At 53.0% G+C, this 27618-nt stretch overlaps 10 protein-coding genes across 10 annotated transcripts; 3 read left to right on the top strand and 7 right to left on the bottom strand.

The window, feature by feature from the left end:
• Positions 1 to 1474: 1474 nt before the first annotated feature.
• A1O3_02358 (uncharacterized protein) lies at positions 1475 to 3930 on the bottom strand (the record flags this gene model as incomplete). Its single annotated transcript, XM_007732499.1, has 7 exons — positions 1475 to 2236; positions 2321 to 2389; positions 2457 to 2784; positions 2832 to 3064; positions 3119 to 3198; positions 3248 to 3693; positions 3767 to 3930. The coding sequence occupies 7 exons, from the start codon at positions 3928 to 3930 to the stop codon at positions 1475 to 1477; spliced, it is 2082 nt and encodes a 693-aa protein (XP_007730689.1).
• Positions 3931 to 4907: 977 nt separating this feature from the next.
• On the top strand, positions 4908 to 6588 carry A1O3_02357 (uncharacterized protein; the record flags this gene model as incomplete). Its single annotated transcript, XM_007732498.1, has 4 exons — positions 4908 to 5323; positions 5380 to 5594; positions 5659 to 5835; positions 5900 to 6588. 4 exons carry the CDS (start codon positions 4908 to 4910, stop codon positions 6586 to 6588), a joined length of 1497 nt encoding a protein of 498 aa, XP_007730688.1.
• Positions 6589 to 7723: 1135 nt separating this feature from the next.
• Positions 7724 to 9917, bottom strand: A1O3_02356 (uncharacterized protein; the record flags this gene model as incomplete). The annotated part of the gene is made up of 2 exons (XM_007732497.1): positions 7724 to 9460; positions 9522 to 9917. The coding sequence occupies 2 exons, from the start codon at positions 9915 to 9917 to the stop codon at positions 7724 to 7726; spliced, it is 2133 nt and encodes a 710-aa protein (XP_007730687.1).
• Positions 9918 to 10639: 722 nt separating this feature from the next.
• A1O3_02355 (uncharacterized protein) lies at positions 10640 to 11593 on the bottom strand (the record flags this gene model as incomplete). Its single annotated transcript, XM_007732496.1, has 1 exon — positions 10640 to 11593. The coding sequence occupies one exon, from the start codon at positions 11591 to 11593 to the stop codon at positions 10640 to 10642; it is 954 nt and encodes a 317-aa protein (XP_007730686.1).
• Positions 11594 to 12303: 710 nt separating this feature from the next.
• A1O3_02354 (uncharacterized protein) lies at positions 12304 to 13260 on the bottom strand (the record flags this gene model as incomplete). The annotated part of the gene is made up of 3 exons (XM_007732495.1): positions 12304 to 12668; positions 12717 to 12772; positions 12824 to 13260. 3 exons carry the CDS (start codon positions 13258 to 13260, stop codon positions 12304 to 12306), a joined length of 858 nt encoding a protein of 285 aa, XP_007730685.1.
• A 643-nt stretch (positions 13261 to 13903) lies between these two features.
• Positions 13904 to 15238, top strand: A1O3_02353 (uncharacterized protein; the record flags this gene model as incomplete). Its single annotated transcript, XM_007732494.1, has 1 exon — positions 13904 to 15238. The coding sequence occupies one exon, from the start codon at positions 13904 to 13906 to the stop codon at positions 15236 to 15238; it is 1335 nt and encodes a 444-aa protein (XP_007730684.1).
• A 179-nt stretch (positions 15239 to 15417) lies between these two features.
• Positions 15418 to 15945, bottom strand: A1O3_02352 (uncharacterized protein; the record flags this gene model as incomplete). The annotated part of the gene is made up of 1 exon (XM_007732493.1): positions 15418 to 15945. The coding sequence occupies one exon, from the start codon at positions 15943 to 15945 to the stop codon at positions 15418 to 15420; it is 528 nt and encodes a 175-aa protein (XP_007730683.1).
• Positions 15946 to 16789: 844 nt separating this feature from the next.
• On the top strand, positions 16790 to 19269 carry A1O3_02351 (Cullin 1; the record flags this gene model as incomplete). Its single annotated transcript, XM_007732492.1, has 4 exons — positions 16790 to 16854; positions 16902 to 16976; positions 17032 to 19033; positions 19081 to 19269. 4 exons carry the CDS (start codon positions 16790 to 16792, stop codon positions 19267 to 19269), a joined length of 2331 nt encoding a protein of 776 aa, XP_007730682.1.
• A 1268-nt stretch (positions 19270 to 20537) lies between these two features.
• On the bottom strand, positions 20538 to 23234 carry A1O3_02350 (uncharacterized protein; the record flags this gene model as incomplete). Its single annotated transcript, XM_007732491.1, has 8 exons — positions 20538 to 21797; positions 21897 to 21937; positions 22007 to 22178; positions 22274 to 22353; positions 22432 to 22495; positions 22610 to 22637; positions 22744 to 23115; positions 23185 to 23234. 8 exons carry the CDS (start codon positions 23232 to 23234, stop codon positions 20538 to 20540), a joined length of 2067 nt encoding a protein of 688 aa, XP_007730681.1.
• Positions 23235 to 23833: 599 nt separating this feature from the next.
• Positions 23834 to 27312, bottom strand: A1O3_02349 (starch phosphorylase; the record flags this gene model as incomplete). Its single annotated transcript, XM_007732490.1, has 11 exons — positions 23834 to 23934; positions 23985 to 24107; positions 24161 to 24293; positions 24346 to 24432; positions 24483 to 25382; positions 25648 to 26513; positions 26564 to 26641; positions 26694 to 26797; positions 26857 to 26999; positions 27052 to 27064; positions 27128 to 27312. The coding sequence occupies 11 exons, from the start codon at positions 27310 to 27312 to the stop codon at positions 23834 to 23836; spliced, it is 2733 nt and encodes a 910-aa protein (XP_007730680.1).
• Between the last annotated feature and the right edge of the window lie 306 nt (positions 27313 to 27618).

Here is a 27618-nt window from a genome sequence, read left to right as displayed (position 1 = left end):
GTACGAAGGACGGAGTACCTAGGTAGGTATGGAGGACGGATACTCTGTACGGAGTCCACACGACGCGATATTGGGAAGTGGACCGGTTTTAGTCCCTATGACAGACTAGCCGTATATAGCTTATAAATACCCAGAACAGCATAGTGGTTGGCACTAGCGTGTATTTAATTACTAATTAGTACCAACTGCGAACATCCACTTCTCACCATGCTCGAAGAGGGCGCTTTGATTACTATATAGTATGCAGGTTTGAGAAGACGTGCTGTCCAAGCCTCAAGGTGCTAGCTATTAACCTGCCTGAGAGTAAGCCTAAGGAGTAAGTATAGGTATTAGGTAGTCGCCATCAAGACGTGCCTCACAAGCCCCAATTGTGGCCACTGAACAGACTACGAACGATCAAAGGGCGTAGAATGAATGACTTGTTTCGAGACTTGGACAAGATGCAAGAGAAGATATCTCTCTTGGATTCTGGTTCTGATTTGGGGTCGGTTATTCATTCACCCCCCTCTGGTGCCATAACAGCTAGCGAGCCTCCGGTCCACTCTAATCCTCCTAGGTTGGTATACACTATATACTATATACTATATAGCCATGGCAGACTCGACATGGGTGACGGACCAGGGGGAGGGGACGGATAAAGAGGGGAAGCAAGAAGAAAAAGAAGTCGAGACAAGGCGTGAAGTGAACGAACTACATAGCATCTTAAGATGATACTAAGCATGCTATGCAAACACCCGCCTTTCCGGTGTATGTTCTTCTCCTCCTACACCCACCTTTCCAATGCATGTTCTTCTCCTCCTTATGATCCCATGCCTAGAGCGAGCTGGGTTTGGATCTTGATTCTTCAACATACAAAATCCATGTGATTGTGATATACTAACGGGACTTGCGGTGTGGAGTGCGAGTGAATAGTCTGTCCGGAGGCTAAGGCTTGGAGGCATTTATGCACCCTTGGGCGCGTAGGCCTGTCTATGCGCCACAGCAATCGAGCCTGACTGTAGGTACGAGTCCTGACTACACGTGCATACTATGAGTCATGACCATGGTTCCTCTTCATCTTCTCGGCCTCATTGGATGGTTTCTTTTCGTCTTCTAGAGGCTGTAGCTGTTTCTCGGCCTCATTGCATGTCTTGGATATGGCTGCCTATCCGTACCATCGACGATCAGTGGCAACTTGGATCCAATGGCACACCTTCGGCCGAGGAATGCGATCGGAACCTCAGAGGTGTTGTACGGCATTCGGACCACACTCTCATATCCCGATCGGCAACATGGACTTGGACTAGGACTCCTCCTTGGGAAACATGGACTAGGACTCCTAGTTTGGGAAACTCCCTGGTACTTGCCAGGATAAGGGAAAGAGATTGTCTAGCTCTCCCGTCACCAACGAAGCCGGAAACCGAAGAGTCACGCTCCTCAGGCATGGAACTTCACAAAGGTACAGTACGTAGGCAAAGAAATTCCTTTTCATTTTCTATGCTGAAGCCGAGACACGTTTGTTTTCTTTAAAAACCTGCTGCGCCCGCAAAGCTTCCTGTAGGAGTTCTGGGTACCAGCGCTGGGCGACATCTTTGTGACTAGTCAATCTAGCTAGGAAAGTACCTTCGCCCAGCTTTCTCTGGAACATGTCGTTGAAAGTCCTCTCAGCTTTGGTCTGAATCTCCTGATCTTGCACCAGGTCTTTCACATGCTGCGGAATTTGGAGACGAATGTCTTTGGCGGACAAGTCGAGCGACAGGCCCTGAAACACGGGCATGGAGTATCGTGGCCCCAGTGGACGACCGTGCCCATCGACAAAGTTCTCCGCGTTCAAGTTCACTCGATGTGTGGTGGCTTTGCACAGACCACCAGTGACGGCTTCGAGCGCGCGGCCTATGTTGATGACCAGAGTGTCCGGGATCGGCGAGGCAGGGATCCAGTCCCCTGATTTGTTCTGCACCTCAAGCCCTCGATGGTCAGAGGCTTGAAGGAGAAGGGTCAGGAAACAATAGTCTTGGTGCGGCCCAACCCCTTGGACGTCTCTGTCGTCGGGCTTCGGCGGCGGGTATTTGATCAGCTTCAGCTTATTGTGGTTGGGAGTGTCGAACAAGCCGTCAAATGAGTCGGGCGAGATCTCGAGGCTCTCGGCAATCAACCGGGTCAGCTGCTGAGACAGATTAGTCGCTTGCGAAAGATATCGTTCGATAGTGTCGCGAAACCCGAGGATTGAGTTTGCATTTCCATGCTCAGCCGGCCACTGGAGGGCGGTGAGGTCAGGTCAGCAACTGTCTTTGCCTTTAAGGGTGCGGTCGCGGTCGAGGTCGACCATGGACAGACCTACCTGGTTGGGGCCGCGTAGGTTACGATAGACCGGCTCGCTCGGTCCTGGAGCCGGCAATTCCGTGGCAAACTACAGTATAGGATCTCCGGTCAGCACCATGTTCCAACAGAACAGAACAGCCGGGGGTCGCGCCTACGTCAATCTGCTCGCGAAAGTCCGACTTCTGGGCCGTGATCTCGGTCCCCAGTCGTGCATAGCCAAGAAAGTGCTTGCTGTTCACCATCTCGACTTTGAGCTTCTCCTCCAGCGGCAGATCGAAGAACTCGCGCGTCTTGGAGATCAGGGCGTGCGTGAGCTCTTGGTAGATCCCCGTGTTCTTCAGATAGAAGAAGCCAACGTGCAGCAGTGCATTCCGAAGCTGCTGCAGAAACAATGGTCGCGTGTCTGGGCTCTGGGCTTGATCGAGATCGAGGACAGGCACTCGCTGGAATGAAGCGGGATCAGGATCATGATCATGATCATGGCTATCTCCGATCTATTTGATTGGCATCAACCCAGCTGCTACTGCTACTGCTCGCTGGGGCTCGGACTACTTACTAAACTCCTTATGAACTGTACTCGACGATCCAGCAGCCTCTGGGAGTTCACGGAGAATTCGTAATTATGACCACCTCCGAGAAGGATGTCGCTATCCAAGCGAGGAACGTGGGTGAAGATCTTTTTGGCCTCGTCAAAGATCGGGCGACCTTCTTCCAGGCTGTTCCAACTTATCTCAATCTCGGCGGCCAGATATTGTAACGGGACCTGCTTTCTGTCAGTCGCCGTGGCATGTGCAATGAGATGGGAGTGGCCACGTACTTGAACCGCAGGACCAATCTCGGTGATAAGCCTGTCCTGAGTGGCAGGATCGAGCCATTCCAGCAGCTCCTTCACCACCGCTGTCTGTGTGTCAGTAAGCTGCCTTCTCTGACCGTAGACAGCACTCACCATCCTCGAAGATAGGCAGCGTGGCTGGGGCCTTTGCCAGGTCAAAGAACTCTGGGGCGCCCAGAAACGCACGCAGATCCTGTGCCGACGGCGGACCGGTGCGTGGAACTCTTTCATTGCCCGGATTGCTCTTGAGAGATTCAAAAATGCCGAGCTTGGGCCGGGTCTTGCTGGGAATGACTCCAAGGGCACTGACCCCAAGCAAAGGCAGACGGTTGCCGTGTTGTGCAGCGATGATGAGGGAGATGGCTGCGCCAAGTGAATGGCCGATGAGGACGATACCGCCCTGAGAGCCGTGGAGTTGGTAGACATGGGCAATGAAGTCGGCATACACTGGGATGGAATCGAAGATCGGGGTTGCGGTATTGGGGATCGGGTTCCCTCCGTAGCCGGTGCGGTTGATGTTCAAGACATCGAAGCCGAGCTTGTTGAAATCCGTAGGAACGCTGTGCCACGGGCGGTCAGTCTTCTCTATAGACTGCTAGGTATTAGGTCTTAGATTGGGATGGCAGAACTGACGAATGGAACTCGTCGTTGTCGAAGTACGAGGCATTGGTGCCCCCGCCATGGATCAGGACGAGCAGCGGCTGGCGTGCGCTGGTGAGGGTATCAGATGGACGACTGAAGATTCCAGATGTCCGAATCCCGGAGTCGCCAAAGGTTAGCGTTGTACGCTGTGCCATGGTAAGAGGAACAGCAATAGTAATAGTCCTGCTGTTAGTGGCGCGATCGGGTGCTGGATGCTGGATGCTGGGTGCTCGGATATCTCGCAGAGGCCTAGGCCAGTTTTATTTCTCGAAGATCTCTTGTTGTGCCTTATACGGCAATCGTTCCCGTTGCGAGTCTGCTGCCTGTCTCGTAACCACCCTCGCACCTTGTATCCATTATATGTCGTGATACAGCACTAAACCGGCGCAGGAGGGGACGAGGAAGGAGGGCCGACCGCAGAGACGGCGGGTCTAGGAACAATGCGGTATAAGCTGTGGGCTTAGAAGGCCTGGGGGTTGAACTGCTTCGTACATGGCAGCCAATCCGGCGGGGGTTGAAGACGGCGGCGTGGGAAGCTGGCGTAGCGGAGGTTGCACAGAGTAGCTATGTACAGAACTAAGTACAGTATCACTACGACGGAGAAGTCCTCCACAGGGGTCCTGAGTACGTACGTATATTCAGTGAGTAGTAGTGTGTGCTCGGGATGTACCACCACACCAGGCTTGAGTATGGTGCGATTAATACGAACGACGAGCGTTTGACAGGTCCACCACTGGCACCGACTGGCGCCATCAAATATCAAACCGATAGCTTGATCTCACTTCCTCGCCCGCTGCTACTGTACCATATTCTGGAGTCCCGCCCTCCGTCCCGTCCTATATCCATCCCTGCGATTGCGACTGCGATTGCACCATCAGCCCTCGAAATGTGTTCACCGCGGCTTGCCCCTCTGCCTGCGCCCGCCCGCCGCTGAGCAGCTACAAATAGCTCGATGCAGACGCCCTCCCCCAGCAGGAGCAGTTCGAAAGCTACGCTGTAGATATCCTACCTGTCTCGAGGCGTTCCCCTCCTCTCCCCTCCCCCAGCCTGCCAGTGGTGTCTGGCGTTTGGCGTCTGTTGTCCTGTACGGGTAATCCATACTCCTCTTGCTTCTAGAAGCCTTCGTCGACCCATGGCGCCGATCAAACCCCTCCTCGAGAAGGTCAAGCTCTCAATATGGGGCCCCGCGGGAGTCGAGCGGTCGCTCCTGATCAAGCTTGATTTCACCGTCCTCATCTACTTCTCGCTTATCTGGTTCCTCTTCGGCATCAATCGGGCCAGCTACAGCACGGCCTACATCAGCGGCATGAAGACGGCCCTGAATTTCCAAGGAAAAGACTTCAATTACATGCACACCATCTACACCGTCACCTATGCCGTGTTTCAGATGCCCTCGACCTCGCTCTTGACCATCGCCCGGCCCCGATACGTCTTCGTCGCCGCAAATACTCTCTGGTCCATCCTCACCCTCGTTACCTTCCGCGTCGACCATGTATGGCAGGTCTTTGTGCTCAATGGGTTCGAAGGCGCCCTCTCCGCCATTTGCTAGTAAGCCGATCGTCCAACTGAATTGGGAAATGGACTTGCACTTACCCTTTGGCCAGTGTCGGAGCACATTACATCTACGCATCCTGGTATAAACAGTCCGAGCTTGGCAAGAGAGCCGCCATCTTCTGCGCCTTTGGCAATATAGGCAACATGGCCGGAGGCTGGATTCAAGCCGGCCTCTTGGGCTCTCTGTCGGGCAAGCACGGCCTTCCGGCGTGGCGATTGATCTTCATTGTTGTTTCTGTCACCACGATTCCAATCGCGCTGTTCGGTAAGACGACAAGAGCTTAGAAAGTTTCACCAGACGAGGAAAACATGACTGACTGATCTTCTAGGCTGGTTCTTCATCCCTGACCTCCCATCCCACAAACACGCTTGGTTCTTAACCCCCGACGAAAGAGAGTATGCTGCGATTAGACTGGGCACCAGTCGGAAACACAGTTGGGATCTCTCCGTCCTATGGCGGGTGCTTTTCAGCTGGCAGTTCTGGCTCCTTCCCACCATCTTCATGTGTATGTTTCGCTCTGCATTCCCTTCCCCTGGCAAGGAAAGAATTTGATGCTGACTGCCACAAAGTGTACTCTCTTTCGGTGCAGATGCTGGGTAACAACGTCATGCCATTGTGGATGGCCTCCCGAGGCTACACCGTTATCCAGCAGAACAACTATCCGACAGGAGTCTTCGCTACCGGGATCGTGGCCACCTTTCTCTACGCTTACATCTCGGATAAGATCCGGTCTCGCTGGCAGGTGTCCCTCGCCATTGGCTTCACCTTCGTCATCGGAAGCGCCATCCTCCTGGGCGGCCCGTACAGCAGCAACGGAGCATACTTCTTTGCATTCTACCTGATGGGTACTACATACGCCCCGCAGGCAGTCTGGTACACCTGGATGGCCGAGTTGACATCACACGACGAGCAGCTGCGGGCCATCACGACCGGCTTTATGAACTCGTTCGACTTCGCCTTTGTGAGCTGGTGGCCGCTGATCTTCTATCCCGTCACGGACGCTCCGAACTATCGCAAAGGCTACATCGCGAGCTTGGCCACCGGTGCTGCCACAATCCCCCTCATTGTTCTGATTGCCTGGCTAGAGAAGAGAGGCCGCGCCAAGGGTATTCTTGGACGTACCCCAGCAGAAGACCAGACCGAAGTTGACGGCCACAGTGGCGGCTCCAAAGACAACAGTGACTATGGTGTCAACGCCGACGACGCGTTCACCAAGGGTGCCACCGCTATCCAGCCCGTTCCAGTCGCGGTGGTGTAGCCGTAGCTATAGCCATCGCCATAGTCTGGTGATCTTGTCCCAGGTATCCAAGGCGGCCTGATGACTTTACGGCCTTTACAGAGATTTTGTCCGGAAAGAAATATAGAGATGCATATAGAGACGGATATAGAAGACTGTGTTTCTCTTTCTCACCATACCCGCAGTCTACTCGTCTACCTATTTTTGTACGTGCCACTTGCTAGTGTCGACCAAGCTTAGCTAGTACTAATACTCCGTAGCTGGATCTATATATGTCCAAGGCTTAGATCTTCAAGGGATCTAACCATGTCAAGAGTGACGGGGCTGAACTAGTCATAGTACTAGACCAATCAAGTTAGCAGTAATCAGTAGAGCCTCGGGAGGGACCGACGGACTAACTTAGTCCATCTACGAGTACTGCTGTATGGTCGACGACTTTGGACTTTGGACTTGATAGCCCTTTTTTAATATAATACATGGAGGTAATACGCAAGGCTGGGATGACTTTTACTACCTATTGAGCCATGAACGTGCACTGTCAAGTCAACTGAACATACCAGCAACGTTGGACTTGAACTCCATTGAATGGTGTCGTATCTCGTGACCGACTACCACTCGGAATACTTCAAGTACAAGCAGCGAGTCTGCAGGGTCTGTTATCATGAAAAAAACATGAAGAAAAGTCCCTGCCATGTCACAGTCCCTGCCCAGCAAATCTCAGCCAAGAAAAGGTGTAGGGGTGATTCGATGATTTGCCAACAACATGAATGCGGAGCACAGCCCAGCCCAGCCCAGCCCAGCCCAGCGGCATATCCACCTAGTATCCAGATGCGGCCCCGAAGACTGTCTGCTCCGCAATATCGTGGCCCTGGTCCTCCTGACAAGAATGCAATGACGATGAATCTTAGCTCCGAATAATGCCTGCTCTGCTGTTGCTTTGGCTCTTGCTTTTCATGGCTCCCTGACTCTGACAATGAACGGAATCTGACACGAACTGTTCATGCCTACTATCCTGGGTCTCGTCTCGGGATCGGTGTTCTTTTGGGTTCTGATCGCACCGTCCGTCGTGACTCGGCCTGGGATGAGAGGCAGCTTCGCCGTCTGACAAACTAAACACTTTGATTGTTCTCCTTGATCCACCTTGGATCGTTCTTTCTTACTTCTTTGGAAATAATGCAGACCGAGTCCTGGCTTGATCTGCCTTGGCTTCTCTCGCCAACCGTTCACGCGTCTTTTTGTACGGACCTCTTGGGCCTCTCTTGACCGGAGCTGTTTTACGCGCCGGTGTTCCAGGGTTTGCGCCTCTCTTGCCTGTCTTCGCTTTGGCCGAGATGCGTGCCACTGATGTGGCTGTACCGATTCCGTCGTTACCGTCCGATGGCAGATGGCCGGGGAACTTGTTTTGTCTGTTATCAAATTTGCCAGGTTCGCCGTGCTGGTCGGCAGCTCCAGCAGTCTTCGGTTGTCTCAGGATGAGCATGATTCTTGGGTGCGGCTTCTCACTCTGGTCTTGAGGTCGAGTTCCACTCACTGCTGCGATGATATTTCTGGGACTCTGTGTGTCCGAGGAGACCTGATTGCTATGGTGGGCCGACACACTGTTCAAATTCCGACCAGGCGCGCCAGTCCGTAGGTTCTGTGCACTTGAGCCTCGAAGAAGGGCCTGGAACTCTTGCAAGTCTTCATTCTCGGAGATTGGAGAATAAGAAGGGGATCTCGGCGAGCACAATGACATGGGAGAATAAGAAGGTGATCTCGGCGATCCGGCATTCATTAGCAGTCTCCTGCTGAAAGAAGACATTCTCGTGTCAATCCTGAGCTTCCCAGGAGGAGCATGTCCCGAGAGTTTGCTGGGAACGGAAGTTGTCTTGTTGGACTGTATAGAGGAGGTAGAGCCCTTCTCGCTCGAGACATCGTCGCTCTCTTTGTCGCTCTGTTTGCGCATTGCAGCAAGACCGACCTTGTTCTTGAATTTGAGAACCAAGTGTCCCGGACGCGCCCTCGCCGAATATTCCTGCTTTTCACTCGTCTCCGAAGCAGGCGTTGCTGCGGTGGCATTGAGGTTGATACGAGCTCGAAGTTCTCTGGAACCGGCGCGTCGAGTATCTGTGGGCTGTGTCTTCTCGAAGCTGCTTCGTGGCGGGCTTGCCGATGCATCAGGCATCGTCACAATAGCAAGAGGATGGCGGCCCTGTTTCTTTTGTGACTTAGGAACCGTATACTTCGGATTATTCTTCTTGGCCTCGCGATTCTTCATGACACGAGCTGGTGTAGACTGCTGAACGGGCTGCTTCTTTCGTGTCACCGGACCATCTTCCAGGCTCTCCTCTGCCCTTGACTCTGCACTTTTGATGGTTTGATCGCGTTCTCCTTCTCTGTCAGTATGGTCAATTTCTGTAAAGGAGGAGTAGCCAGAGTCGAGTCGAGTCGAATCACCATCATGTCTTAGCATTCCAGAGGCATGGGTCAAGAACGCACTGCCACGGGGTTCGTGAGGGTCTGGTAGCCATGTACCAAGCAGTTCGACCGGAAGTGAGCAAAGGGACAGAAAGTCTGCAGCCAATCGAACTTCGGATCCATAGGCGAGTTCATATTTGCTGGCGAACAACATGTAATCCATGAAGGTGCTAAGTAAAGCGGGATCTATCCAAGATACTGACTGATCAAGTCCAGGGACTTGGGCGCCATTGCGGGAGCAATAGTTCCATATCTCTGCCAGTGATGCGGGATGTACATGGCGGAGGTGCACCGCGGCCGCGATTTCTGTCGCTTCATCGTCTTTCAACCCTAGAACTTCCGCCAAATCTTGCGGGGAGTAAAGGCTAGAAAGGCGTGTGTAGATGTGATATTGCAGAGACAAGGGAAGTGAATTCCAAGTAGGAATGTCATCATCCTGTAGATGTGTGCATCAGTTTTGGCCCTTCTATAAATACGCAGAGAACAACATCACTCACATCCGTGTCTGTATCATCATCGTCCATTTCAGAATCACTGCCAGTGGCACTGAGCTGTTCACAAGAGCTGGGATGGGGTTGTGCTGTATAGGGGCCCTTGACGGGATCGGTGGCATGGACGAGATTCCTGCCAAGAGATGTCTCAGAGGGTGAAGTCGTATTTGTAGGCACCTCGGACAGATTGGCTGGAGGAGTGTTAATGGTAGATCCGTGCGGTTGGTGTGCCGTTAATGGGAGAGATGGGAAGGCCGCGGGCGGGTGATTTGGGTTGAATGGGACAATCCGCGCTCTAAGTTTAGCAGGATACACTGGTTTCGTGGCATTTGGTGATTGAGTCGCTGGAGCCTCAAGGTCTTCATAGCGAGCCGGCGGTTTGATAATGCTCCTAAGATGCATGGTTTTGACGAGCGATGATATGTTGCATCCACAGGAGAGAGTGTCGTTGAAGAGATGAACAGTGATGCAAAGGCTAAGCACAACAAATGAGTGGACACGAAAAAGAAATGTGAAGAGGTGAATTGATCACGGCGCAAAACGTTAGGGGTACGGCATATGAATTGTTGCCGTACGCGACCATTGTGTTCCGGGCTTTGATGAGTGCGGCAGAAAGTTCGTGACAATATATCATATCGGCGAACAATGTCTGCTTGCAAAGAGCGTGACTGACACGATCAGCTCTTGCTCAGTTTGAGCTCAAAATGCCAAAGACTTGTGACTTACAGCATAATAAGCCGGTTGGAGTGATTCTTTTGCAAGCAGAAGTGACCATTAACTGCATATGCTAGCATTGTAAGCTGAGGAAATAGCTTCAACGCTCCGTCCTGCTTGATCCACATATGATGGATCATAATTGTGACAGGAAGACTTCCTTTTGCTAAGGTTTGAGGCTCGGAATGGAGGGCCTCGTGTTCGACTCGTGCAGATGTCTATTATCGTAGCTGCTCGGCGGGAGGAACGATCTGCTTGAGGAGAAGCATCCACAGCAGCACGACAAGCAATCGGTCTCTTAGCCGGGAAAGCTTCAGTAGCAACCTAGAACAGATTGTGTCTATTGGTGCTTTCAGAAGGGGAGTGAGCTTGGTTGCAGCTGACTATTAGCCAGCTCATCAACCAGGATCTTAGGCCTTCACAACCCAGTCGTCGACATCTGCAAATGGAGCAACTCCTTCCCTGACTTGAGCGCTATCACAGCGTTGATACTCCAGTCCTGCGTCATCATCCGAGTCATACATATAGTCGATGTTCCGCTTGACAGGTCTTGGAGGCAACCCTGAGGGTGAAGCTGCCGCAACTTGCCGTTCAGCTTTGATGATCTCCTGTAGATCAAAAAGCACGTTGTTCATTTCGGCGGATGTAATGACGGAGTAACGTTGTGACTGAATGACATGAATGGCCGATACAGGATCGATGCCGAACATCACCATCAGATACGCTGCTATCAGCACCATCGATCTCTCATTTCCAGACTCGCAATAGACCAAAACCCTGCCTCTGATGTCGAGCATACCTTGTGAGGGTGTCTGGCTACATGTTGCAGCCAGGTGGTCATTGATGGCCTTTATGACTGGGCGGAGTCTGGGAATGAAGTCGAAGGGAGACCCAAAGTCGAGAGTCAGCGTAGATATCCCCGCGCTTGAAGTGAACAGGGCAGGATCTGGCAGGTTGGGTCTGGTTTTGACTGAGCTGGTATGGCGGACTGCGACAAGTAGAGTGATACCAGTGCGGTTTATGAATTCTGGATCTTTTGCAGCACTACTTGGACCCAGATAGAGAAAGGGGAGGATGGGCTGAGCCGTTCTGCGCATTTCATATTGCCACGTAAGCCCCGAGTGGCGCATGTTGAGGTCGTAGCAGGCAGTCAAGGATCGTAAAAACACGGGATCCCCATATTCACCAGACCTCAGCTCGAATGGCGTGCTCAAGACATGATAAGTTGGCCTGCTGTGACTATAGTCGAGTTGAGGAGGGGAGATAAGGACTCGTGGCAGCCGGGATGGCCGTTCGTCGCGGTAAGGAAAGGATCGAACGTAGGTGGTGCTCTGGTCGGCATGGTAGTCCGAGGGGGCAGCCATGTTGATGGGAAATCAGAAACTGTTCGGTCTGACTCGGACGATTGAGCCGCCACTGCAAAGGTAATGAGCTCTTGTTGATGTATGTAATCGGCCAAACAAGCCCCTCCTTCAGCGGCAGACAGACAGAAAAATAGAATCCCCCGCCCCGCCTTGGAAGAAAGATGCTGGGAAAATCTAAGCATCCCACGAGGAAGAGGACTGGGATGGGAACAATTCCCTTAATGATAACCACCGTTCAAAGAGCAGGCTGTCCGCTAGAAGTGACAACTCAAGGGCCTGCTATGTCACTAGACAAAGAGAGACAAATGAGGCTTGAAGGAAGTCGACGATGGACAGCAAGTGGCCAGGGTTAGCATACCTGTTTGACAATGAGATGGTGGGAACGTTGAAGTGCAATGAAAGTAGTGGCCATGACCACAATTGAAAGCCACAACGCCACACTCGCCGCTTTAACAGCCGCCAAGGGCCGCGACAATGGCTTGGTCCTCTCCAAAGCAGCGACACAGAGAAACTGGGATGGACGGGACCTGTGAAATGCTCATATCAGAGATTGAATATCTACAGACATGACCTGATGACCTGATGCCGTGAAGTAGCAGCGCTGACTCCCTGCAAAGAGACTGTTGTCTTCGTGTCTTCATTCACGTAATGTACATTAGCTGTCCATCTTCATAGAACATGGAAGATTGTCTCTTAGATCAGACAGGGGCTCATCTCGGTGTGCTACCCTTGTCTGACTCTTCCGCACCTTTCCCCGGTTGTTCTCCCGGCTGTCCTTGAGCTTCTTGGGCCTTCTCCTGCTCGGACTGTCGACCTATCTGCCACAGTGCACGCTCAACTTCGTTACTCAATTCTGGGACGCCAGTCACTTTGGCAACCAGACTATGGCTGCCTAAGGGAAGGAGGATCTGCTCCGGTGGAGCACTGCCATCAAGAACTTGAATTCGCGTCACAAAGGTAAAGTCAGGAGCGTCCGGAGCAATCTGCTCATACAGATCCTCGATCTCGGGAGTGGAAAGTAGTCGATAGAGTCGGTGATCCAGAATAAAGTCCAAATGATCAGATCCCTTCAAAGCTATTCGGCAGTTAGTCCCCATCTCCAGAGCGTTGTTGGAAGACCCACCTCTCCAATGAGACCAACATCGGTAGGCAGCGTAAAAGAAGGGGATATTGGGTATTCTAGAGAAGGTTAGTGATTCATTGGCATCGATGACAGAACCACGTTCATACATAGGCACCAGGGCGAATGGTATAGTGAAGGGCATGGCGACCAAACTTGCGACAAACCGATTCCAGTGCAACTGTTTCCGTTCTCGGGCAAGCCTAGCCATGACTTTGGGAACATCGTCTTTCCGTATGACATTTCCAGGGTAGGTCACGTCGTATTTCTTGTTCGCTGCAATCTCCTCTGCCTGCAATTTTGGGTTCGAAGGAGGGAAGCTCTTTAATGCCCATTCCTGGTATGGTATTCTCTGTAGGCCTTGGTTTCCATATTTCACGATCTGCTTTTTCCAGCCTTTATCGGCGGCTTCCCAGTCTGCCCACAATTGAGCGGCCTTGCGAGTGACTCGATCCGCTATGCCTGCCTTGGCTGTGGTCTTTTGTTCAGCGCGCTGGCAGTAGATTAGGGCTTGTCGCGTGGTGAGAGGGAGGACGAAGATCCGCATAGCAATGGGTTTGAGCTGCGGCTGGAATCAGGTTGTGAACTGCACTCGCTTGTGCCTTTAGGATGTTTGAACATGGACCATAATGGAGAGAGATAGCGGCGCGGAAAAGAGTGACTTGTAGCACTCCTGTTTACCCTCAAGAAAAGGTCCCGAGAAGTTAGACGTGGTACATAAATGTATTGTCCAGCCATGTGCCGCGAATAATCATGCACATCCAGACGTCATGGTGAAGAATGTTTATGTACCTAGGCCTCAGGAGCCCTAGGCCCCGGCGTCCGCTACTAATTACAGCGTTGGCCTGCCGCTCGCCGGCTGGGCAGCGGGAGCAGTGGGTTCTGGCGAGCGGGTAGTTTAGTAGGGCATTAGGGCTTAGGGGCCCTAAACCCTTAAGGCACAGGCATTCGCCAACTCAGCTCGCCGGCGACTCCGACTGTCTTGTTTACTGCTGCTCGGCCCTATTGAAGACAATTTCGTACGATGTTCCACAGCGACCCAGACAGCATCGAAAGTTGGTGTCGCTGACAAGTGCTTTACAGACATCGTTAAGCCACCACAAGATACACAGAAGCACCCCGATATGCTCTTCCTCGGACATCGAGTCCGAGGCGCAATTTGACCGTCTCCGCCTCTCGCGGTACTGAGCATGCCGCAGCCAGGCTTTCCCTGGAATTCCCAGGCACGAGACAATGAGAAAGAGTTGATAATAATACCAGAAGAGAGCAGGGCTACAGCTGGGCCAGATGTAGGGAAACCAGGCGACCTCCCAAAATCCGAAAAAAACGCTTCTCCCACCGAGCATTCTCAACAAAGGAAGCCAAGTATAGGGCATGGGAAACGTTGGAATGGGTCATCAAAAGCCCCCCCAAGGGTCAAAACACCAGTGTTGAGGTCTCTGTCCGATACCACTACATCAACATCAAAACCAAAGTCCCCGCTGCCAGTTCGGACCATTCCGCGTGAGTTCACTCAATATGAAGCACGTAACATTACGACTAATGTAGCTCTAGCATGGGTGCGAGATGTAGAAGAGGATGACCTCGTCGATCCTCAATTTCAGTTTCCAGGCGCGCCGCACGCTGCGTTGGTTGCACATCATAACCACTCCCCGTCGACAGCCCGACAGCCGCTTCTTTCGGGCGAGCATCCTCATGACGATGAATTCGTCACATCCTCTGGCCATCTTCGGCCAGAACGGACGTCGAGATGGATAACTTTTGCTCAGGCAAGTGCCTATCCTCATGAAGATTTCAATGGCGAAAAGGTGGATCCAGAATATCTCGACCAGCACTTTACCGACTATTCCAAACCCTGGCTCGACGGTCGCGACGAGGAGAACGCAGATGACGATACCAGCAGGTATCGCGCATTCCGCAAAAAGAGGCAGGTGTGGTACAAGCGGGCTCAGTTCACCATCCTCCGGAATCCGTTCATCCCTCTGGCTTTCCGACTGACGGTTTTCCTGTTCGCCCTCATAGCCGTTGCGCTAGGCACATCAATCTTCCATGAGACTGGGAAGATCATCAAGTGCATCCACCAACACCCGCGCAGCGAGCAGTGTGTGGCCTTGGTGGGCACAGAAGAACTGGACTATTACCGAGATCCTTCTGGACTCATGGCCGTCATTGTCGATGCCATCGCTCTGGCTTACACCTTATACATTACGTACGATGAGTACTTCTCTAAACCTTTAGGACTGCGACCTGCCCGGGCGAAAGTGCGTCTCGTCCTCTTGGATTTGTTCTTTGTCGTATTCCAGTCGGCAAACCTTGCCTTGAGTTTCGAGTCGTTGACTGTCGATGAAGGAGCTTGCAAAGTAGGCCACGAACCCAGGACGTCCAGCCGGTTCGACAATGTTTGCGATCGGGCAAAAGCACTGAGCGGGGTTTTGTTGGTGTCTTTGGTAGCATGGCTGCTGACTTTCTCCATCAGTGTTTTAAGGTATGCTCACCCTTCTGAAAATTCACGTCCCAAGTGCTGATCGATCGCAGGCTGGTGGAGAGAATAGACACCAAATGAGAGTGGTCATACAGGTCTGAAGGGTTTCAAACTGCCACAGTCACTGTTTGATTGGGGAACCTTGCATCCGCCACCTCGAGAAAGGGGCAACTCTGGCTGATAGACACCGGTCCTACTTATCATCATCCGTAGCCAATATTCCTACTGATGCAAACTCGGGCCATCCTCACCGTATATGGGGTCGCGCTTGAACCAGTCCAGCGACGCAATTGCCTTGACTTTTGCCTCTTCTCCGGCGTGTCCATAGCACATGTCCCAACTCTTCCCGATTGGATAAGAACCGACCATCTGGAAGCCTCCATAGTCCTCGAGCAAACGGTGACCAACCCCGGCGGGTACGATAACCACATCACCTTTTTGCAGGACTGGCTCCACGCGGCCTTCGTTGTCCTCGCCACCAAAGCAGCATTTGGCGGATCCGGCCGCAATACTCAGCACTTCATGGGTGTTGGAATGAAAGTGTGTCTCGCTGAACATGGTGTATCTCCATGCGGGAGATACAACCCCAACGGATTTGAGGTGGGACTCGATGCTGGAGGTGGTTGGGTTGGGAAAGACGGAATGATATATCATCAAAGGTTTGCCTTGTATTGATGTGTTTGGAGTACCTTTGTATGCCGGGATCTGGTGCGTTGACACACGCAAGGTGCTCAAAGAAGTGATGGACATGTCAACGTAGCCTGATCCTTGTTGGGGGACAGACAAGTTCGGAGCATATATCTGATCTGCATGCTGTGGTCAACGTTCCCGCAGTCACAAATAAAGCAATCTTTGAGGGCGGCGTCTCTACCTGGTTACTCATGAGAAATCCTTCCTCTTCCAATTCTGGCATCGTTGCCTTTCCCCCTCAGACGCCGCTGGTTTCATATTTCACCTCAAGCTACCGTCACTCGCAGCAAACAGATGACGTCACCACGCCTATCGAGAGAGATCCCCCTTCCGCTCACCGCCTTTGAGTATCAGACTACTGATTGGTGCAGCCGGATGAACTGGAAGTTAATCCGAAGCGGCAAACATGCCAAGTCGGTTGAGGCCTGGCCGTGCCTGTGAGGCTGCTCACTCAAGCCTGTGACAACAACGGAACAGCCTTCCCAACCGTGTCTTTACCCAGTCCTCTCTTGTGTCCTCTGAAGAACACGGCAGAAGTCTCTGCTTTCCACATATCCCCTCCTTCACCATTCCAGCCTTTCCCTGGGTCGACAGACCCGCTCGGATGAGGGATAGTCTTACGCAAGATTGCGTGACCTCACCCTGATCCCGATCCTCATCGCCCTGAGGCCCAGTGCAATCTTCACTTCATCCCTTGACGGTGGTGCAGTGGATCTTTCAGGCTCGCAGCAGTTGACGGCAGCTCAGAATCATCTTACCTCGTCCGTCGAGCTCTTCCAAGACCTGTCCGACAACCGGTACACGGTCCTGGTGGCTGAGTCAACCACTTTAGCCACCCTTTTGTGTCTTGCTCTTCGACTCCTCCTTGATCGGGCTCGAACGAAAGGACATCCACCTATGTGATATGGCTCCTCCTACGAACACAGCCGCAGCCCCGGCCTTGCGAGCGCGAGACGATCTCGACTCAACGTAAGGTACCGATCTTTTGCAGACTCCGCCATCTAACCGATCAATAGTTGGACATACCTGGAGAAAAACGTCGATAATGTTTTAACAAAGTTGCAAGATGGATTGGATATGAAGACTTACATGTGCGTCGAGGTATCTCCAAACATTTCAGTCAACCCGCGGCTGACTTCGCAATAGGGGTGTCTATACCGCAGTCCACAACTTCTGCACCTCCCAAAAGGCCGCGAGTAGCCAGGCGCAACCCGTTTCCGGACCATCGCTCAGTCACAGTCATCGTGGCGCGCATCTTCTAGGCGAGGAACTTTACATTCTGCTCGGCGAAAAACTCAAGCGGCATCTCAAAGAAGTCCTTGCTCTCTCCGAATCCCACACCGATGAGGCTCTCCTCGCATTTTATACCCGAGAATGGAAGCGCTACACGGATGCCGCCAAATACAACAACCATCTGTACAGATACCTCAATCGGCACTGGGTGAAACGAGAGATCGATGAGGGGAAGAAGAACGTCTATGATGTCTACACTCTACACCTGGTGAAATGGAAGGATGTTTTCTTTAAGGCTGTGGAGTCAAAAGTCATGGATGCTGTGCTTCGACTTGTTGAGAAGCAGCGCAACGGCGAAACAATCGATCAGATGCAGATCAAGGCCATTGTCGACTCCTTCGTGTCCCTCGGCTTGGACGAGCTTGATAGTACAAAATCGACCCTGGATGTCTATCGCCTCCACTTCGAGCGCCCGTTCATCGCGGCAACCAAGGAGTATTACAGGAATGAATCCAGACGCTTCGTTGCCGAGAATAGTGTCGTCGAGTACATGAAGAAGGCCGAATCTCGACTCGAGGAGGAAAGAGAACGTGTCGGACTCTATCTCCATCCCGACATCATGAAGAAGCTGATGGAGACCTGCAACGAAGCGCTCATCAGTGCCCACTCTACCCTCCTGCGAGACGAGTTTCAAGTGCTTCTAGACAATGAACGCACCGAAGATCTCGCTCGTATGTACAAGCTCCTATCTCGGATCAAAGACGGCTTGGACCCCCTCCGCAATCGCTTCGAAATTCACGTTCGCAAGGCCGGTACTGCCGCTGTCGAGAAGGTGGCTGCCAATGGTGACAATTTCGAACCGAAGGTATATGTCGACGCCTTACTTGAGATTCACGGCAAGTATCAGCAATTGGTGAATGTCGCGTTCAACGGAGAATCTGAATTTGTCCGTTCACTTGACAATGCCTGCCAGGAATTCGTCAATCATAACCAGGTGTGCAAGTCAAACTCCACTCGATCACCAGAGCTTCTCGCCAAATACACGGATCAGCTTCTCAAGAAAGGAGCCAAGGCCGCCGATGAGACTGAACTGGAAGAGCTGCTCGTTCAGATCATGGTGGTATTCAAGTATATCGAGGACAAGGACGTGTTCCAGAAGTTCTACTCTCGCATGCTAGCCAAACGTCTTGTTCACAGCAGTTCCGTCTCCGACGACGCCGAAACCAGCATGATCAGCAAGTTGAAGGAAGCTTGTGGCTACGAATACACCAACAAGCTTCAGAGGATGTTTCAGGATGTTCAGATATCAAAGGATCTCAACACTGCTTACAAAGAGTGGCATGAGAAGATCCTCGAAGACAGCGACGAGAAACGCACGATTGACTCCACCTTCCAGATATTGGGTACTGGCTTCTGGCCGCTCAATGCTCCTAATACGCCATTCGCACCTCCTGCAGAAATTGGCAGAGCCATCGAATCGTTCACACGCTTCTACGATCAGAAGCATAACGGCCGGAAGCTCACCTGGTTGTGGCAGCTATGCAAGGGAGAAATCCGTGCCAATTATATCAAGAGTCAGAAGGTGCCCTACACGTTCCAAGTGTCGACATGGCAGATGGCGGTTTTGCTGCTTTTTAACGACTCGGACAAATTGGATTATGCGGAAATCAAGGAACTGACCAAACTGACTGACGAGACTCTTGATTCGGCCATCGGTATCCTGTGCAAAGCCCGCGTGTTGGTGACAACGCCGGAAAACGGGAAGCCAACCCCGGGAACCTCGTACACCCTAAATCACAATTTCAAAAACAAGAAGGTCAAGGTCAATTTGAACATCACTGTCAAATCAGAGCAGAAGGTTGAAGCGGAAGACACTCACAAAACCATCGAGGAGGATAGAAAGCTACTGCTCCAGGTACGTGTGACACTGTTTTCCCGGTTGACTTGCTTACCATCTCTCAGGCTGTTATCGTTCGTATCATGAAAGGTCGCAAGAAGCTTAAGCACGTACTTCTTGTTGAAGAGGTTATCAATCAAGTTCGCAGTCGATTTCCCCCCAAGATCTCCGATATCAAGAAGAACATTGATGCTCTCATGGAGAAGGACTACCTTGAACGCCTTGACAACGACGAACTGGCCTACATTGCTTAAGCGGTGTTGCTTTCAAGCCATTCGCCTATTCCCAAGATCATCTGTGGGTCCAGGAACGGCCATCTTCTCACTCCCAGTGAACTGGCGTATTTGAATTGTTATCATCAGCTTGCATGGGGGATTGGGGTCGCCGAAGTGCTGCTGGCCTCGAGCTTGACTCAAAACTGCTGGCAACCCAGAGTGTATGGAAAAGGATATTGACAATGACACGAGTACAGAGGTGGTTGATTCATATCAGCATTGCACGGGAGGTCATTGGGTTCAATCATTTCGCTTCATGTTTCTCACGCGCTTCTGCCCATCTCCGAGGATGGAAGCAGACGCGGCAACGACCGGGGAACGAGTAGAACGATTCACGAGGCGTGGCCGGGGAGCTTTAGACGAGGGTCGAGGTTGACTGACGGCGGGTTCTAACCTATCAGATAGAAAGGCGCGAGGACGAGCAACTACGTGAGCAGACGGGCTTGAAACGGGCTGACACTGGCTGGCGAGGAAGGAGGGCGAAGTGCCGACCTCACTACTCCAAAAGGCTATCTACAGAGATGGCCTGAAAGTCCTGAAAGTCCTGACACGAAATGAATTCATTCTTTGTCAAAACCATTTCCATTCCATTTCCTGTTCCGCCGTTGCCCTAACGCGATATCTTGAAGATGGAACAGGCCAACGACATGGCATGAGTCACATGGCATGAGTCCAAACTTTGTCAAACTCCTCTCCTTGATTCCTCGTGACATCTCTCCTCTTTTTGTCCGGATGACACTCTGAATCTGAGACACGCCAAGTGGTGATATGTAAGTAGGTCACCTGTTCGTTGATTCGGTTGAAATCCCAACCCTCAAATAAATCCCACTCTTGCGATCGATCGTCCATACCTCTCTGTATTGCAGTAACACCACCGAGAGAGCAATCAGTTTTGTGATCTGACTGGGTCGGGTCGTCAGGACAGTTACATATACCATGTACTGTTCTGGAACTTCGTGGCGTGCGGTGGCGTGGGCGTAAGCATTGTAGGAACCTATCTCGTCTGTTGTCTGTGTTGCCTGGCTCGAGTCACTGCCGGTGCTGCTGCCGCGTTCGGCGTCGTGGTCTGTCGTCTGTTGTCTGCCATCTCTATAATTGTGGTTGTAGCTGTGGTTGTGGTGGTCGGTCAAGCAAGCCCATTTCAATCAATCTTGGTGGCTAGCCGTCCAGTCCCGTCCAGTCCCGGCCTCGAACCCTGTCTCGATCGATGTCCTCGATGTTGGTTTGGGAGGAGCAGGAGCAGTCGGTTACCGGCCTGCTTCTCTGGCAGTGCTTCCTCTGCCTGTGCCGGCATCGCTGAGTGAGTCCGAATCTGGGCCAGCTGCCAGCGCTGGTCCTCCACCACCACCGCCTGCTTCTCCTCCTCTTCCCTGCTGGACTCGCTCCTTTGCCCATGATCCCCAGCTACTCAGATACGCACCGGCCTTGGCGGCGTTCTCGCGCGCCGCTGCCTGCAGCTGGGCCGTGTCGACCGTAGGTTTCTGCCACTGCGAGCGCGACGTGCGGTCCCGGAGAGAGGCAGCCCACCCGGGCCCGGCCCCTGAGGCCTTGATAGGTGACGACGGCGACAACGGCGGAGTGTCCGTGGCCGTGGCTAGCTGATGAGAAGTCGTCTGCGTTGTGGGTGTTGATGTGATTGTGGACGTTGCTGCCGCCGGTGGCTGCACAGAACCAGCATCCTCCTCCCTCTCGACGTCGTTACTGAGCCTTGCGTGACCAGTGCTTGGACTCCGGCTTTGCCGCTTGGCCTGCCGCTGCTCGCGGGCCTTTTCGACCTCTGCCCAGAAGCGCGCGACGCCGGCCCCGACTCGCTCACGGCCGACGGCGAAGGTCTTGCCGAGCTGCTCGCGGCCCCCGCGCACGCGCTCGTCGAGATGTAAATCGGCTACGCTTTGCTGCAGCCGGCGCTGGACGTCCTCGACGCTCAAGCCGCCTGCAGTCGGGTGGCGGGGCTCGATCATGTCGAAGATCCGGTTGTCGCGTGTTAGCCGGTCGAAGAGGGCAAAGTTGTGCGTCGCCCGCCACATGGCCAGAAACTCCGGGTTGAAGTCGGCCGCAGTGTCGCCGGGATCTGGGTACTGCTCTGTGTTAGCGACAGACGCCGGGACTGCCGCCTCGGGCTGGGACTCGTGGTAAACTTGATACGCCATGCTGGAGAGCAGCGAGAGAAGATATTCTTCAAATTGGAGTCGGATCGCGTCCTCGGACCCCGCGTAGCCCATGTTCTTGGGTCGTGACGGGTTCTCCGGGTCCCAGGTGTCCAGCACCGTCTGACTGAGCTGGTCCATCCATCGCCTGTCCGCAGGAGACAAAACCAGGGCGCTGCGCAGAGACGGTGACGTGACGGTGATGCTGTTGGATTCGTCCAGGTTGATCAGGATGTCGCTATACCGCTCTTTGTGCTGTAGTAGCAGGCTGTTTGTCGACCCGACCACGTATGATTTGGTGTCGTAGTCAGCAAGGATATCGAGTTGCTGGAGGGGTGTATATGGGCCGAAGAATGAGCCCTAGGAACATCGATCGAGCATTAATTTTCTTATCCTTGACCCCTCCCTATGCGGGCGAGGCGGGCGAGGCGGGCGAGGCAAGAAGAGTGTCTATCTTACCCGGCCAAATATCTGTAGAGGCAACCCCATATATGCAAGCACTGTCATCACCCATGTCAGAGTGAGCACGTTGGAGAGGACAGGTATCGGAAGAGGGAATAATTTCGTACATGAACCCCTCTCACTGGTCCTCAATGCCGTCGCTCTCGTGGCCGTCTGGGCGTAGGTGTCAAGGCTTGGATCCGCAGCGTCCTGAAGGTTCTTCACGAGGCCGGGAATGAGGGAGATGAGGGCAAACTGCGTCATGCACAGTCTTTCGCATCTCGAGCCGTAGAAGAGCATCTGCCAGTTGGAGCGGTCGAGCCGTTAGCCGATAACGACGTGCTGGGAGGATGGGGATGGAGTAAGTGCCGGCCATCAATCAACCACTCCCTCACCTTCCGTTGCAGCAAGAGACACTTGACCAGCGCCAATGTGTGATGTCGAAATTCGTAGATCAACTCTCTCAACGAGAGGCCTGCGAGGCCGTCAGCCAGAGCACATAGTATACACAGACAGACACTCCAGACGACATGGAGCCCCCGGAGGCACAGACCAAAGTAATGATCCTTGCCTTCCTCATGCACGGCCGGCGATCGGGCAAGGCTCGCATGAAACTCCTGTTGTTGGTAAACACGTCATATTCCGTCAGCACATCTGTCCCATACTTGGGCCGGCAGACTCCTGTTCCTGTTCCTGTTCCTGCTGCTGTCCGTGTTCGGAGAGTGACACACCTTCAAGATCGTGGTGTCGGAGAAATCCCTAGTAGAAGCGACATGGCATCAACACTTACTGCCACCGACGGCTTTCCAGCAGGCAAATGGCTGGAAAACAGACAAAGGACCAGGCAAGATCCGGGTTGACTGACTCTTGTGCAAACCACGCAGCTGTGACCGCTCCGAGTCGCTGTCTCAGCTCACCTAAGCCTCGGGCGGTGGGCGAAATGACCACGACGGCCTTCTGCACCGTGGAGCGCGTCACGTCTGCCGACCGCCGCTTCAGCCGGTCCGCCCTGACCTGGCGGGTGCATGCGATGCCAAACAGGCTCGTTCTGGCTGGGACGCCGGGGGTACGGGCGGTCGCGCTTTTGCCGCCGCCGTGCAGCAGGGTAAAGTAGGAAAACTCCTCGGTCATGGCGTGCGCCCCGTCCGACAGAGCCATAAAGGGCAACAAGGACCAGTCGTTGCGTTGCGCCAGCTGTTCGCCTTCATCGTCCACCCAGAACTCGACTTCGGGGCCGCTTCAGCTGGAGAGTCAGCGGGCGGCCATCGATTCCATCAATCACAATCGCCCTCCAGCGCACACGTACCGAGCATGGTGGAAATCAACCACGGCGACCTGGGGCGTAATGGCCGTCATCTTGGGGATGCGACTAACTAGAAGATGGGTCGACCCGACTCCTTGAATGGCTGGAGATAGACATGGGCGAGGAAGCGCCGTGGCGAAGCGGATGCAAGCGTAGAGTAAGAAGCGGTGGATGGAGGGTAGATGGAAGGGATGGGATGGGTTGGCAAGATGAGATGCAGTTTCAGTGCTGTCATATCAGATGGCAGATGGCCGGCTTCGGCCACCTCCACCGCCTGCGCCTGCGCCCACATCTCCTAGGTACATACATACACCAGTCCTGCACCGAGTCCAGCATCAGTGTATCTGTACAGCTCCCTGCATTATTGCGAACTACAGCATGTGTACGGATCAGTCTGTCCAATTCCCGTTACTCGTATGGCTGGATATTACGCATGTCTTCTAGATAGTCTTGTTCGTCTGTCTGAACCTCCCCGGCCCGGTCCTGCCTGCACCAGCCGGGGTGTGTCGACGCTCCCTGCATGGCCGCCCGACACATGTTTCGTCAGCATACTGACTCATCCCTCTCCCTCTCCCTCTCCCTCTCCCTTTTCCTGCGATGCATACAGAACCTCCTGGGAGACTCTAGCACACATCACCTGCCCCGTACTTGTCTAGTTGGCAAGTCCAGTTCGTGCCCTGACCTCATCCTCGTCCTTGACCTGGAGAGGCTCGATGTTCCAGATGCTATCGGCATACTCGTTGATGCATCGGTCTAGATCGCGAATCAGTAGCTTTTCCCAGATATGGACCAACTCAACATACCCGACGTGAAAAAGCCCATTCTGGCCACGCTCAAGATCGACTTGCTCAACCATTCGTCTTGGTTTTTGTATGACTCGTCGATGAGATCCTGCGTACTGCAGTAGCTGTGGAAATCGTCGCTAACTGAGAGCACCCATCAGCAAGTCACCATCAATATAGTCTCGCTCGGATCTTACCAAGGTAATAGTCGCCGTGTTCCGCAATGGCGGCGATGAGGGCGCTGAAAGCACCTTCATCGCCAAAGGTCCCAGCTTTGATGGTATCAAACACCTTGGCGAGTTCAGGGTCGACATGAGATTCACCATAAAACTGGCACCAGGTCAGTACGATTGAACTGAAGGGCCATGATCCCGAAACCCACGTGATTATGTCTGAGATCCTCAACATCCTCTGAAAGATTGCCGAACAAGAAGACGTTCTGCTCTCCAATCTCCCGAGTGATTTCAATCTAGAACCGTTAGCCGCGTTGGTGGATTCAAGTCCAACATCTCCACTCACGTTTGCTCCATCCAGTGTGCCGATGATCAGGCCTCCATTCAGTACAAACTTCATGTTGCTCGTTCCTGAGGCTTCGGTGCCTGCAGTGGAGATATGCTCGCTGATGTCCGAGGCTGGCGTAATGATCTCGGCCTTGCTGACATTGTAGTCTTCAATGAAAATGACCTTGAGCAGGTCTCCAACGTCGGGATCATTGTTGACAACCTCTCCAACTTTGTTGATGAGATGGATGATGGTCTTGGCCATCCAGTATCCGGGAGCAGCCTTGCCACCGAAGATGGACACCCGAGGCAAGACTTTCTTGCGCTCTTCTGGTTTCAGGGCCTTGATGGTGAGATAGCGGCGGATCACCCCAAATATGTTGAGCTGCTGTCGCTTGTATTCGTGAATCCGCTTCACCTGGACGTCGAAGAGAGCCTTGGGGTTAACGCTGACCCCGGTGGTCTTGAGAATGTGTTGTGCAAGTCGGACCTTGTTGGCATACTTGATCTCTGCCCATTCCTTCTTGAAGTCCTTGTCGTCAACGAAGGGCTCAAGCTTGTTCAGGAGGGTCAGGTCCTTCAAGAAATCATAGCCTCCCAGTTTCGAGGCAATCAACTCAGAGAGGCGGGGATTGGCCTGGTGCAGCCATCTCCGAGGCGTGATACCGTTGGTTACATTGGTAAATTTGTCCGGGCCATAGATTTTGACAAAGTCCTTGAAGATGGTAGTCTTGATCAGATCCGAATGCAATTCGGCGACACCATTGACCTTGTGAGACCCGACGATCGCGAGATATGCCATGCGAACCATCTTGGGCTGCGACTCCTCGATGATTGAAACTCTGCCCAACATCTCGCGATCCTTGGGGAAGCGACGCTCAACTCCTTGCAGGAAGAACAAATTGATGTCGTATATGATCTGTTCAAAACATTCCGTATATTAGTCATGTCCTTTAGCATAGTCAACGGCAACAATGAGGGATATCCAGTGTTTCATCCGACGAGTCCTGAAGATCACGACAGTGTCTGAGACCACAGGTCCAGCAAGTCGAAGTAGAAGACCCATCCTATCCAGGTGCCGGCGGGCTCGACCCAGTGAGGATGAACGGGGAAAGGGTCGCCGCGATTCCGAGAGGAGGCCGAAACATCTGGAACAGATACAGATATGGGAAAATAGTACTTACTTGCAAGTGACGAGGGAGAAGGTTTTGGAACAATGGGACCGACCACTTTTCTAATGCTTCAGGCAAAACCGTGTGGTTAGTGTACCCAAAGGTCTTGGTGACAATACCCCAGGCCACATCCCATTCCAGTCCCTCCTTGTCAATCAAGATGCGTTGCAGCTCCACGATCGCAAGGGTTGGGTGAGTGTCATTCAGTTGGATTGCAACTTGGTCGGGAAACTCGGACCATTTCCGCTGAGTCTTCTTGAATCGGCGCACGATATCATGGAGAGATGCGGCGCACCAGAAATATTGCTGCTTCAGACGCAATTCTTTTCCCCTCTCGAGGTTGTCATTTGGGTACAACACCGCTGAGATGGTTTCGGCACGTTGCTGGTCGGCCACCGCGCTTTCGTAGTCACCCGAGTTGAACTTGGAGAAGTCAAACTCGCCACTCGAGGCCTTGCTGGACCAGAGACGCAGGTTGTTCACGGTCGAAGTTCCATACCCTGGAATAGGAACATCATAAGCCACCGCAGTGACAAGTTCGCCGTCTTGCCAGGACACCACCTGTTTACCGTCGTCATCGGTGTGTTTGTTGACCCAGCCATAGAACTGCACGTCTACTGTCACATCGTGTCGGGCAAATTCCCACGGGTTGAAGTCCAGCCAGTAATCTGGAATCTCGACCTGATATCCGTTCTCGATATCTTGCTTAAAAATACCGTATCTGTATCGAAGGCCGTAGCCCCATGCGGGGTAGTTCAATGAAGCGAGACTGTCGAGGAAGCAAGCTGCCAATCGACCAAGACCACCGTTTCCTAAAGCCGCATCGTGTTCTTGGTTTATGACATCTTCGATGCGGAAACCTAGATCGTCGAGGCCCTCTGTTTCCACTGTTAGCGGGTGAACCGTTGCATCAAGGCCTTGGACAAACCTTTGGCGACCTTCTTGAGACCGACGTTGAGCATTGCATTGTCCAAGGTTCGACCCATCAAGAACTCGAGTGACAAGTCTGCACATGTTGTCAGCAGCCATACAGGCCTTCTGGCTCCCCTCCCACATACAGTAGATTCTCTTTTGGTCATCGAATGTTTGCCTTTGTTGAGTCTTGTTCCAGTCGATAATGAGACGATCTCGGAACGCCAACGCTGTTCCGGAATATGCGGCACTATTTCGCACTGATCAGATGGGCCCTTGAAGGCACTGGGGCAACCTACAGCTCGTCACAGTTGTATAGGGATCTTGCCAATGTGGTCTCGACATGCCGGACGCATTCTGCCTGTGATCAAATCTTCAGCCCGCAGTCCCGAATTCCCAACGTCGGTGATACATGCCTCAAACTCATCCTTTGTCTTAAAGCCGCTAGGTGACTATGATACCGTCTTAGTGATGCTGAGCGGGCAAGGGTGTGGGATACCGTACGAATTTCCTCCATCTGGTTCGTAACGTCAGTTTGTGCTTGTATAGATCGTCTGCAATGGTGAGGGCAGCAACTTACGCCTCTCGCATATGCTCGGGAATGCTGGACTCCACAGCCTTGATGTCTCCGGCCGCAAAACCGGTGGCTGTGCGCTTGTGCTTTGGTCGGGAGAAGCCAGGACCAACAGGGCCTTGCAGAGTCGAGATGGGTACCCCAACAGAAGGCCTGCGCTCTCTGGGGGAGGACGAGACTGCGGCAGCCATTGTGGGTATGACACCACTAGACAAATGGCAAATAGATAGAGGTCCTGAGAATAAAGGGAAAGACTGAGCAGGGCAAGGAGGAGGACTGCGAGGGGGAAACGTGGTGGAAGAGCAAGCGGTCAGGAAACCTCGAAAGCAGGGTATATAGTACGTATCGAGCTTGGAGCTTGGAGCTTCGGAATTGCATGGCATGACATGTGTCCCTGCCCCGGGCAGCCCGGCGCCCGTCACTGATTATTAGCCAGTGTAACCCACTCTCTTGCTAATTATCTTGATCCTGTTTTCATGATTCAGCATTTATGTACG

The sequence above is a fragment of the Capronia epimyces genome (assembly GCF_000585565.1).
Source record: "Capronia epimyces CBS 606.96 chromosome Unknown aczIQ-supercont1.2, whole genome shotgun sequence".
Taxonomy (NCBI): Eukaryota; Fungi; Ascomycota; class Eurotiomycetes; order Chaetothyriales; family Herpotrichiellaceae; genus Capronia; species Capronia epimyces.
This window is presented reverse-complemented; position numbering and strand designations above follow the sequence as displayed.